The sequence below is a fragment of the Polypterus senegalus genome, chromosome 11 (assembly GCF_016835505.1).
Source record: "Polypterus senegalus isolate Bchr_013 chromosome 11, ASM1683550v1, whole genome shotgun sequence".
Taxonomy (NCBI): Eukaryota; Metazoa; Chordata; class Cladistia; order Polypteriformes; family Polypteridae; genus Polypterus; species Polypterus senegalus.
The window spans coordinates 80166878-80179076 of record NC_053164.1 but is presented as its reverse complement, the minus strand read 5'-3'; the positions used below and the strand labels follow the sequence as shown (position 1 = coordinate 80179076).

At 33.1% G+C, this 12199-nt stretch overlaps 2 protein-coding genes across 7 annotated transcripts in view; one reads left to right on the top strand and one right to left on the bottom strand.

Moving 5' to 3' along the window:
* mrpl11 (mitochondrial ribosomal protein L11) overlaps positions 1-12199 on the top strand; it is a 404609-nt gene that overhangs the window by 79382 nt on the left and 313028 nt on the right. The gene's annotated exons all lie outside the window — the stretch shown is intronic.
* The window catches only part of tmem265 (transmembrane protein 265), a 51452-nt gene continuing 42657 nt past the window's right edge, over positions 3405-12199 (bottom strand). For 5 of the 6 annotated variants that reach the window (XM_039769136.1, XM_039769138.1, XM_039769139.1 and 2 more), the window contains one exon: positions 3405-4707. In XM_039769136.1, the coding sequence (XP_039625070.1) occupies positions 3682-4668 (987 nt within the window). In that variant the 5' untranslated portion in view covers positions 4669-4707 and the 3' untranslated portion in view covers positions 3405-3681. Of the gene's footprint in view, positions 4708-4816; positions 4901-12199 lie in introns of those variants that run through there. The other variant, XM_039769142.1, reaches the window with a different exon arrangement.

Below are 12199 nucleotides of genomic sequence, written 5' to 3'. Positions count from 1 at the left end.
TTTAAAGTCTTGAGCTTATTCCTTAGTCGAGAGGCTGAAGATCTATTCAGAGTTTTAATTCATAGTATTTATATTTAAAAATATAAAAAATATAATAACAATTAGCTGTGAAGTACAACATAGCTTTAAAGTTACTTTAGTGTCATCGTTTTAGGATAAAAATGTTTCTCATACTTTTTGTTTCTTTTTTTTCAAATGTCATTAGATATTTAAAGAATATGGCTGTTTTACTGCAGATTGTGTGTCTTTTTCTCGATTTCTATGCACCTGTGCTTGCCATGGATTAAAGTTTCACACACTCCATGCATTATAATCCAGCTCTGCATATGTTAGCAGTAGTGAAACTTTTTCCATTCCTACCTACAGTAAGTGCTAGTAGTACTTGCTATATGGATCTATGTGTATTGCAACAAAACTTTCAGGTGCTTCCATCCAACTTTGCCTTTCTAACCTATGTGGCTTTCATCTGACTTTTCCCAGAAACCACTTGCTACGTACATTTTAACGTTTAACCTGTAGTAATAAGTTTTTAATACCCATAGGCCTTCCTATGTGTCTCTTTCCATGGAGTATTAAAATGGTAATGTTTAAAGCCCCAAGCTTTACCTGGGAAAGGATTATTATCTGCAAAATATCAACTAACCACCTTCATTAACTTTTTTAGTGCTCTAGGCTTCCACTTTTACCCATGAAGTATCTCTTATTATTATAAGAGCAGCTCAGCTCACACAAATCACTTTGATCCAAAAACCCCACAACTATTCCTTTACTGCATACACACACAAGGATTTGGTTCAAAGGGACATTGTCATTTTAAATGGCTGCAAAGACCCTTGGCATTCTTTAAAAAACAAGCATCTCAAATAATATCATAATAAAAACATTGTATTTACAGAAAGATGCAGATAGCAGACTTGTCCAAAAAACGAAAATAAAGAAAGCACAATGATATTAGCCTGAAGTCTATGCTGTGTCTATACTTCAGCAAAGCTAGTGAGTCTCCCAAGTCTCTGCAAACTTTAGTATAAATCATTTATGACACTATATGGCAATTTTCAGTCTTCTTTATATTGATGTTAAATCATGGCAATATTTCTTCCTGTGCAAACTTTAGTAGGTGGAAGTATATAAAATGCAGGTGTTTTCTTTAAGTGAAGTCATCCATGGAGTATATACATAAATGAGCCATCTCAGTACGGTCATTACCACTAATTAAGATGGGGGACATTACATGCACATCACATCAAAAACAGCACTTTAAGTCTAGAACACTTTTTAAAAAATTTGATGTAAACATATTTTAGCCTCTTTACAAAATACTCAGATTTTGACAGATGTGAAATTTAACCAGTCTCCTGCTACTAAATTTGTTACATTATTCTATATGATGACAAGATAACATATGCAAACCTAAATAAAAGATTTAAAATGAAGACAAGTGCACTTCTTGTAACTGAATTAGGCCCATTTCTGGCGTCAAAACTCCCAGAGAGTTTGTATAGTTACAAAACCCTAGACACATTACAGTTTAAAAGAAGGAAATTAAACAAAGTAGAGTTTCAGCACTCTACAGTGGTAATAGTAGCTGTGGCAAGATTCTGCAGTAAGTGGACTATTTTGTCTAGTTCTTTATTCACAGAATAAACCACATTTCAGCAGTTTGTAACAATAAGCCCTCACATCTGCAGAAAAAGGTTGATGTGTGCCCTGCAAGAAAATTCTAACTGATAATTGCAGGCATTACCTTTCAGATGATAATTGCTCACTGTGTGCCAGCTCAGCCTGAGAAACAGATTGCTTTATAGGGCGCTGAATACATAGGATTCACTGCTTTTGTTTTCTACAACCAGAGTTACTAGTTTTTATTTAAATGACAGACGATGAACCAGAAGACTGGCATCTTAGTTTTTATGGGATGAATACAATAATAAAAGCATTTAAAACTTTTAAGAATAGACAAGTACATAAACAAAATGCTACAAAATTCTGATCAAAACATTTATCTTAAATCAATGACATTATTCAGTTACGAAAATAAATAAAGAACAACACACAGACAAACCTTTAGGATAAACAAGCTAGAAATGCTGCCTTCAAGGCAATAGTACAATATTTACATACCTTAAGCTGCACAAATAGGAAAAATTCTCACATTTATGAATTCTCTGTCAGCACTTATACACATAATATTATAATTTAACCCTAGGGTATGTCAGGTGTCCCAGTTAATTTAAAGACCATCATTAAAAATATATTTGGAACAGGGCATAAACAATGAATAGTGCTCTTTCTGCAATTGCACATCAGCCAAATTCCTAACATATACTGTATTGAGAAGTATACAATAAAATCAATAACTACACCTGAAATAGTTTTATCCCAAGATAGATTTTAGAATTGTTTAAGGGCTTCTAAAGTTAGTGCCCATCATTTACATTTTTTGGTAGTCTCTTGAGAGTAGAAGATGAAATCTTGAAATTTTACCTTTTTAGAGGGTTTAAAAACAGTGTTCTTGTACTGCTTTGAGACTGGAGGCTCGTGAAACTGTTAGTGCTGGAGAAAGTGTATTCTGTCCATTTACAAGACACAGGAATAGTACAGTATCTGTGTTCCTCTCACTTGGCATTACAGTACATGAGTGATTAGACTCTGCTTTGGTTTATCTTTAAATGACAGACTGCTTGCCTAATTCAAAGTCTGTGTTACTGGTTAAAATATAGTTTAAGGTTTTGTCTTTATATGTTAATTGGGACCAGTTAGGTAATATTTAGAAAAGTAGATTTGGTTGGTATTTGTCATTCTTGTTTTACTGCTGCATTTGTGTTTTGCATCTCTACTTAAACTTGGTGATAAAAGGCAGCAGTGTATTGATGGGGTAAGACATTGTTCAGTAATCAAAAGGTCACAGTATGGATTTGACCACTTCTATGACTGAAGTGCAATATTGAGACCCATAATGGCCTTTTTTGATAATTGTGTTCTGGGAAAACAGAACCCATTTAAAGAAGTGTGAAACAAATCCCTCTGTGCATTTAATGGGCATTGTTTCATTCATTTATTCTTAGCTTTGATGAGCATAAGTTAGTCTTTTGCAGGGTTTTTTGCATAGCTTGTCATTAAACTGTCCTTAATGAAATGCTTAGTGATCCCATGAAGCCCTTTAAATGCAATAATTACACATTTTAAAGTACATTTCTAAATACTAATGTTATCACAGAGTTGAACAGAATTCCAGTTAAAGTTACCTACTATAGTCAGTTTTTCTAAATCTTTTTCCAATTTCATTTGAGGTGTTTTTGTTTTTCTTGCAAAAAAATACACTTATATTCTGTCTCTCTTAAGGACAAAGAATCTGAAAATCATAAATTACAATGATTATATTTTGCATTTTAGTCGTATATTCATTGTTTTTGATTGTTTGTAATGATTATTAGGATACTGAATATATTTATCACTTATCTTTGTAGAAATTCCATATTCCTTTTAATTGTAAAGTTAGTAACATAGTACAGATACTGATGTTTAGAATCTTTTTTGAGTAGTTCATAATTTGTTGACCAGTGAACATACTGGACTTTGCCAGTACACTCTTACTTGTGATACCAAGAGGAAAAAGTGTAGTACTATAAATGAAAGCCTTGTAGTATGTCTCTTCTCAGCAGTGATCAGGAAATACAGAGTCTACATTTCCCTAGAAATGAACGAGGGGCCAATAGAGTCTTCTGAGTTATCCCCATTTGAAAGAGTATGATTTGGTGTCTGGTTATGCGAAACTGTGAGGGAGCCCGGGTTTGTATTGTTCTGGCTTAGAGAATTCTGATTAAGTTCGGATCCCATTCCTTGAGAAGCATCCATAAGGTGCCGTTGATACTGGAGTACTGTGCAGGTCTTGATTATGATTGCCAGGACATTCTTCCCAAGAAATACAGTAGATACTCTTGGATCCTGATACCAAAGCATATTTCCACCACGGATAAAGAGTGTCACAATGTTGATTGTGACCAAGCTTAGGACTGGATAAACCATCATCTTGTGAGGAATGATATTTTCTCCCTGCATGCTGATTTCACTCAGGGAAACACAAGGAAGGATCAGGAGCAAGATGTAACAGTAAAAAAACATCAGTCCTTCCACCCACAAAGGCAGACCTTTTTTTTGTGGTTCCCAGAGGTTAGCTTGAATATCAAGAACATCTAAGAGATCTATAACTACCCAAAAAAGACGGTTTCTCAGGTCCTCCTTTTTGCGAAAGGCACGGACGTATTCCATGTGGTCAGTTGCTACCAGGATGATAAAAAGTGATGGGATGCAAATGGAAAGAAGTAATGTAAGAGTTTTTCTTGCTAAGGGATCCGGAACTCGCTTGTCTGATTTGTAATTCTGATAGATAAAATAAAGTTTGATCTCCAGCACAAAAATATACAGGAACCAAAGGATCATCGCATATCCCCTTTTTGCTGTTCTTACTTCAGCACCCACCCATACAGCCACATATCTCAGGACAATAAGGAAACACAGATCCCCCACTAGCACCATAATGCACACTCCAATCTTCTTTGGTCCCAAATTCTGTTCAACTAGATAAACATCCATAGCTGCCATGGTAGACATGATTACAATAGCTGACATGCAGACATGAGGTTTATTGGCAGGAGGAGGAGGGGCCATGTCAAGTACTTGATGTTGCTGTAGAGCCTAGGAGAAAACCTAATATGGGAAAAAGAAAGACATTACATTAATATGACACCACACAGAAAAAATTACAAATAACACTTGTTTTATTTATTTAAGTATTTCTTAACACATATATACTTACAAAAGATGTAAACACTAATATTTGACATAGTAAGGTGCTACACTTCCCTGTGCTACCAAAATGGCGGAACCATGTGGAACCAAAATTCAACATCTTGGTGTCAGATTCTAGTAAGGAATGCAAAACTACTCCTTCAAAAGGTGTGCAGCAAAAACTGTCAAAGAAGATGTTTCTGGACTCACTGTGTGTCTGTGTATGTAAAATGTGGTGAAGCATGATTCCAACCATATCCAACATCTCTGTTTCTTGATAGTTTCACTAAATGTGCATTTGCAGCAATTCACTTGAAACCATTCTTTATCAAAGGCATTGATTTGTTTGTGCAACATGGGTTTCCTGTTGTTTAAAGTTGATTGCTTGCAATGTTGCAATAATTTTTAGAACATGTCTGTTATTGGGGGGGGTTGACACAAACAAAATTGTTTTGTGGTTCTTAATGAAATTTGAATGCAAAATTGTTAGAATTCTTAGTTCTGTGATTATTTTACTATATTTTGCTAAGACAGTTTTACACTCTCAATGATCATCAGCAATCACCTTTTATAGCTACATTACTATGTTGAATCATTTTAAGTCTTTTGAACTCCCAGATCAATATTAATATTAAGTTTCTTAATTTATTTAATAATAACATAGTTTTGTTTTATTAGTCATCTTTTCTTTTCTATGCCATGTCTGGGACTGGATCCTTAATAACTTATATTGTTACCTTTTGATTTCTGGGTAGACATAAATTCTGGTGTTTATTTGAATCCTGAAGATCAGCCTTCTATTGTTGTTATTACCAGATATTTGTATAACCAGCTTCAGAAAATCCAGAAGATTTTACCATAGTGACTGTCACATTCTTCTTACAGACACTCCCAGCTCATGACTTAGAAACTAGCATTTTGTTTACTTTATACTGTATATTGCTTTGTGTAGTGGCTACTTTATTTAGCTAGGATCCATTATCTAAGCACATTTTCACTTTGCTGTTGCTTTTCTTTCCTCTTAGGTCTACGTCAGTATAATTGGTACTGTTCCTCTTGATATATAAGTAAAGTAATAGGACATTCTCAGTGAATCACATGCCAAGTCTATCACAACAAACACTCGTCTTGTAATAATATAAATATTATTCATATTAATATCATTGTAGTTGTATATAATTACTGTATGCTAAGCAAGACCTGAATGTATATGCACACATATATTACTACTCAACTTTTAGAACACCTCCATTTTTCCTGGTTTATTAAAATTTATGCAATTAAAATCCTGTGAATTATCTGAAATGGTAAACTGCAAATTTCAAGAGTTTAAAAAAAGTACAGGTTAACAAAAACTAAAAATGATGTAATTTTCAGAGTTATACCAAAAGGCCTTTTTCAGTGAATATGTAATGGGTTAACAACTTACAGCTTTTCTGTAGCAATGGAAATTAGTTAAGCTTTGAAAATTGATACAAGCATTTCCTACAGTTGTCCCTGCTTTTGTTAATTACTTACCAATCCCCTGTCTCTATAAAAGAAGTGTTGAAACAAACTGTGCTACTTACTACACCCTCTTAAGCAGTATTTAGAGAACATTTCACTGTATATTGATAACATATTGGTGAGAAAAAGGCAATTGACAAAGGAAGGCAGACAGACCATTATAACTTTTAAAAGTGTAGGTATCTATGAGTACTACACTTTTAAAACTGTTTTTTTACACTGTTTCCAACATCATCAAAAGAAACTTTGAAACTGGAGGAGACTGACAGAATCACAAGACAAATTTATAATAATCAATAGCTTGTACCTCACAATTCAACAGTTTCATCCACAGCTTAATGGCTGTGCATTATCCAGATCTCCAATTGTTAATTTGCTCTATGCTTTAATTTCAGAGTACACTGAAACTGTGTGTGGCTCCTGGCCCAGGCATGCTGCCTCTTCTTATTTTGTAGTGTTAACAGTGGATTTCTTTGCCTTTCGACATGTCAAACCTGCAGTGTTCTCTTCATAGTGGGAAGTGACTCTTGTTTTCTTTGACCACTGTCTCTTCCTTCCTCCCTACTATGTTTTGCTAATTTTTCGTGATTGTTTTTACTATTTTTATTTACAATGCATGTAATAAAGCAATAGAATATGTAACAATTTTTACTGTCTATTAATCAACACTATGCAAAGCTAGTATTTTTTTTCTATAATTTCACACTGTGCTGACACAGTAGATTGCAGATAGAACTGATTTTCAGTAAATGTTATATGCAGGCAATCATCCTGAGGTTTTTCACAGATCTAGGGTTGAAGGGCTGTCGTCTTGTTAAATTTGCCTTGGCAGCTGTTTTGGAATAGAAATTGCAGTGCTTAACAGTACTATCTTGTTAACATTTTCAAGCTCAATATAGCAGATGCCTTACATTTACATAAGTTACATTTGTTTTCTGCAGTCACACTTTCTGTGTTCTGGAATGGATTTTCTTGTGTTTATTTTTTATTATTATCATTGTGGTTACATGTTTTGTACTCCAGGTTCAACCTTACTTTTTAAATTTTAAAAAGAAAAATGTATTATACCTTTGTGAAGTAATTGCCTCGCGGTGTTTTTGGGGAGCAATAATGCATGAGATAAGAGTACTTTGATTAGTAAACTAGTAAGTAACCAACCAGGCTTCACACACTCATTGATTATTTCTCATTTGTAAACGATCTTCCTTTGTTTGCTACCCTGGCTCTCTTTTACAGTAGAGTAGTAGTTAACTTTTTATGCAGAAACCTTTTCTGTGAACAAAGGACACACCTGGAAATAATTTATCTATCCATATTTATTCATAAATGTTCAAGCTGATAAATTTCCATATGATACTGGATAAGAGAGACAAACAAAAATTTAAGCTGTTATAAATTCATTACAATTATCTGCCTAGCTGTCGTCTTTGCAGGCAAGTGTTCACAACAAAAGTAAAAATGTATTAAGTTCTGAATCATTGTTCTGTCACTAGTGATGCCTTTCTCATTATACCACTACACAGAAAGATCACCGGTGTTACATTAATTTTTATAGTTTTAAAGTAATTCTTAAAAGTTTATTTTGAAACAGCATTTCCTCAAAAGAGCTTTTATGTAGAGGCGTCACAAATTGGTTTGAATCTGTTGTATTGTTTCTCTCAATGGGCAGAATGAAGAGACTGTAAATTAGCTTTAACAATTATTTTATTCAATAGTAAACATGCTTAATCATCCAGAGTTCATTAACAACTAGCAATATAAGGAGATCACAATTAAGGTTTCTCTGCTTGTCTATTACTTCACCTCTGTTCAGGAATGTGCCAAAAGACATTTGGTGAAGTGTATTATTTTCATATTTTACTTGTATATCCTGTATTTAGTAGTCAACAAAAGATAAGAAAAGCCGTTTGAATATAAGACTCTTTTTGCAGTATACTAAGTTCTCCAGGAACAATAATTTCAAATTTGATTTGGCAGCGGTAAACATAAGACATACAGTCTAATGTTATTTTATAACTATGGAGGAAATTCCCTCCTGAGTGCTTTGGTGTGTGTGTGTGTGGCTCAGTTAATCTAATAGGTAGTCTTTTTAGCTAATTTTAGCATTTGGTTTAGTGGAAATGCCTTATTTTTTTTTTCTCTAGCAAGCTTTCTTTGTCAGATTATCTTTATTAACTACTTTTTGGTCTTCTGGTTTTGTTTCTGACAAGTCTTATTGTCATTGATAATTTGTAAATCAGAACATTATGAGCTTTCACAGTTTGATGCCTTTTTATAATCTAGTTTTCAAAATTTGTGGTGCAGGATTTGTTTCCCTAGTTTGTGTCTTTTTACTTGATCCACTCTATTTCATTCATATTGCTAATAGCATGCTTTCTGGTGTGAGCAGTTACTATCACTTACTATAGCGCTCATTGTCACTGTTGTGTCAGCTAAAATGATTTCTAAAAGAATATATCCCAATTTTGTCAAGATTTTGCTTTTTTGTAGTTACACGAGTTTATAATTTAATAATTCAAAAGACCTCTATTATTTTATGATTTCATGCTCATATTATCCTATTCTCTTAGGTTTTCATATAACTTGTTTAGTTTTACTACAATTTTTCAGTCAGTTATGTTCATAAAGCAGAATTTTGGTGGAAGTTAATTTATACCTTATGCTGCCATTATGACATCTTTATCCAATAGTATAAATTACATCTGGTTGTCTTTTTGAGTTCTTCAAAGATCTCCATCACTTTTAACTGATGGATAGTTATCGCTCCACGCTGATTATTTCTTCAAGATCTTAATAAAACCTCTCTCTAGGGAAATAATGAGGTGAACCTTTTGCACAGACATGATTGGAGTTGCAGTCATCCAGAAATCATTGCTCTAGCTCGCTTCACCTCTTCCAGACTCATCTGCTTCCTTTGTGGTTGGTTTGCTTGCAGTGTCCTGTTTTGGGAATGCATTTTGGCTGATTTCTGTGAAAATGAAAAACTGAAGCTTGCATGTGTGTGTGTATGTGATTGCGTATACTAATGTTAGGTATGCCTATTTTTATACACCTGTTTCTTTCAGCTCCTGGGAATCTGCTCTAAGAAGTGTATTCCTGTTTTCACTTTAAAAAAAAAAAAGCAAACCAGTACATGAAAACTACTTTAAATATAAAAATAGCCTTTCTTTCTCTATCCCTTCTGTACTTTACCACTTTTCCAAAAATATTGAAAGTCGTCCTTCGTTTTCTTACTAAGAAATAAATGAACAATCTTATGTTTCCTCCGACACTTACACAAAAGACAATGTGCCACAGGGTATTAATGTGACAGCTTAGAGAATGCAGGGGGTAAGGTACTCGTTTCTTTTGGCACAAAAAAAGAGCATGTTGCAGCATAGCCCATACATTTTTAATAGAACCATGTATGTTTTTATGAAGCCTGCTACAGCATTACTCTACAAGAAATCCATGCATTAAGTGAGATTAATTTACATTTGTCAAAGAAATTAATACTGCTTAATTTTACATTTTTCTGTTGCAAGGAAATGAATTTGAAAGTGCCTTTGCAGTAGCAATTTAAACATTATTTTTAATATCATTTAGCACTGCACAAGAAATAATTTCTATTAATGATTATATCTGTAGGTACTTACAAAACTGCCACAAATCAGATGTTCAAACAGATCTTTGTTGTATTTCCTGAATGGGTCTGTTGTGTGCAATTAAGTTACAGTTTACAAAATGTGGAATTTCATTTATATATAAAAGATTAAATATTTTCTTCAGTACCTGGTTGGTATGGTTTATAATATTGCTTTTTTAACTGGAACTTACTTGCTGATAATGTGCCATTTTTGTTATATTTTTGTCAGATACTACTTTTCCATAGTGACTCAGATTTCAGAAGAACCTTTTAGACAGTACAACCTGCCTCTAAGCATATCACAAAATCTTGTATGGGATTATTTTCATTTCAGCACAATTAGTAGTCACATAGTATGAAATAATAAAAATGAAAAAGTGTTTCAGGAAGTGATCTGCGCTTAATTCACAGCTGAAGCTTCTGACAGCATGTAAGAAGCTTCAGCTTCCTGTGTTCTTTAAAACATAACCAGACAGAATTACACTTTTTGACATAGTTTTCTTTCTGCATTTATTTGCTCTTCTTTTAAACATATTTAATTTTAGTTTACTGAAATTTAAACTCTGTATGAATAGTAGCATGGATCTGCCCTAAAAATCTCTTCAACAAAATATAACCTGCACAGCTTAATTTATTTTAATTACTGGTACTTCTGCAGATAAAACAATGTGTTTCCTAGCTGAAATCCTCAAGACATTATTTAATATCTCAATTAAATTTTTTAATGCTGGAAAAATGTATTTATTTACTGATTTGTCTTGGGTTTTTTAACCGACTTAGTTAAAATGTTAACCTTGATAGCTCTGACAACCAATCTTATTTTAAAGATGGCATCATAAAAAGAAAATGGAAAGCAGGCACTGCAAAAACATGTTAATTTTAGTGGGTGAAAGTAGATATTGAGTGAATTGTTCTGGTCATGTTACTGTATAAAGTGGTGTTATTTTCAGGCATGAGATATACGTTTATAAAACATGAAGTGAGTGTGACAATCTTTTTAGAGGGGCACAATTGCAGTGTATTTCTTTATATTGAAGAAGTTGTTAATACATGTATAGAAAAGCAGGTGGTAGAAAATAAGACAAGAAAAAATTGTTTGAAATGTACCTCATTATAATTTTACAATAATTAAAAATTTGTATATATTTGTCGCTGTTTTCATAATTATACAAGCTACATAGAATTTATTATAAAGAAGATACTTTTCTTTAAATGTTTTCTGATAAATGAAAATGAACCTTGAGGTAATTTCTTCACTTTGTTTTACTTGCTTATCAAAAAAATTACACTCCTGAGCCAAGGGAAGTAATAATTCTTAAAAGCAGCCTTATGGAGCTTGATTACTATAACAAATCCTATTTTTTGGAGAATGTACTGCATGTGATAAGGTCCATCATTTCCCCAACCACTGCACAGGCAGTGGGACAGCAACTGATATTTTAGTTGTTGCCTTACTCAAAGTATGGATGATCAAAAATTATTTTTAATAAATGAGGATACAATAATGAAAGCTGCTCTAACTGCAGGATGCTCTGTGCTATCTGAAATTATTTTCTTTCATCTCTTTATTTATAATATTTTATATGCCTGAGTGCCTGCCATATACATAGCAATAAGTCTAATACATCATTTAAATGATACTGAACCGAAAAAACAACCTTGGTTTAAACTGTTGATTATCCATTTTTATATAACCATTATGAAAATCATTACATTTCAATTTGAAGACTAGTAAAGAAATGTAATTAATCTCTGCTAACTTACATAACAAAATAATGGAAATTAAATTGTTTATTTCTTTCCTGGGTTCAGGCCGCTAATGTAGCATGTACATCTTGAAAAAAAATTCCAAGAGATTGTCATATTCATGCTTTTATGTGATATCTACAGTCAGAAAATGTACAGGATTTTCTGAATGAAGCACCAACAATTTCAACTTGAATTATGGATGCATACTGTAATTGTCATGTTTATAAACTTTGATACACTTGGTTGCTTAGTGACTTGCAACTTTTTCCTCCCGTTTTTGGGTTTTGAGCAATATGCTCATGTAGCTCTGTGCTTGATTTTTTCTATAAGGTGTTATACATTCCCTGTGAATTGGCTCATAGTTTTGTATCATCAGCTACAAATGTTTTTTTCTATCCCCAAAAATATAACCAAAAATACTTAAACCTTGTCTCACCCTTTACTTGACCATGTTTTTGCCTTTCTCATAAGCAACCTAAGCACTGGAAAAAAAATCTATATAATGCATTGTTCTGCTTCTTCTTATTTGTA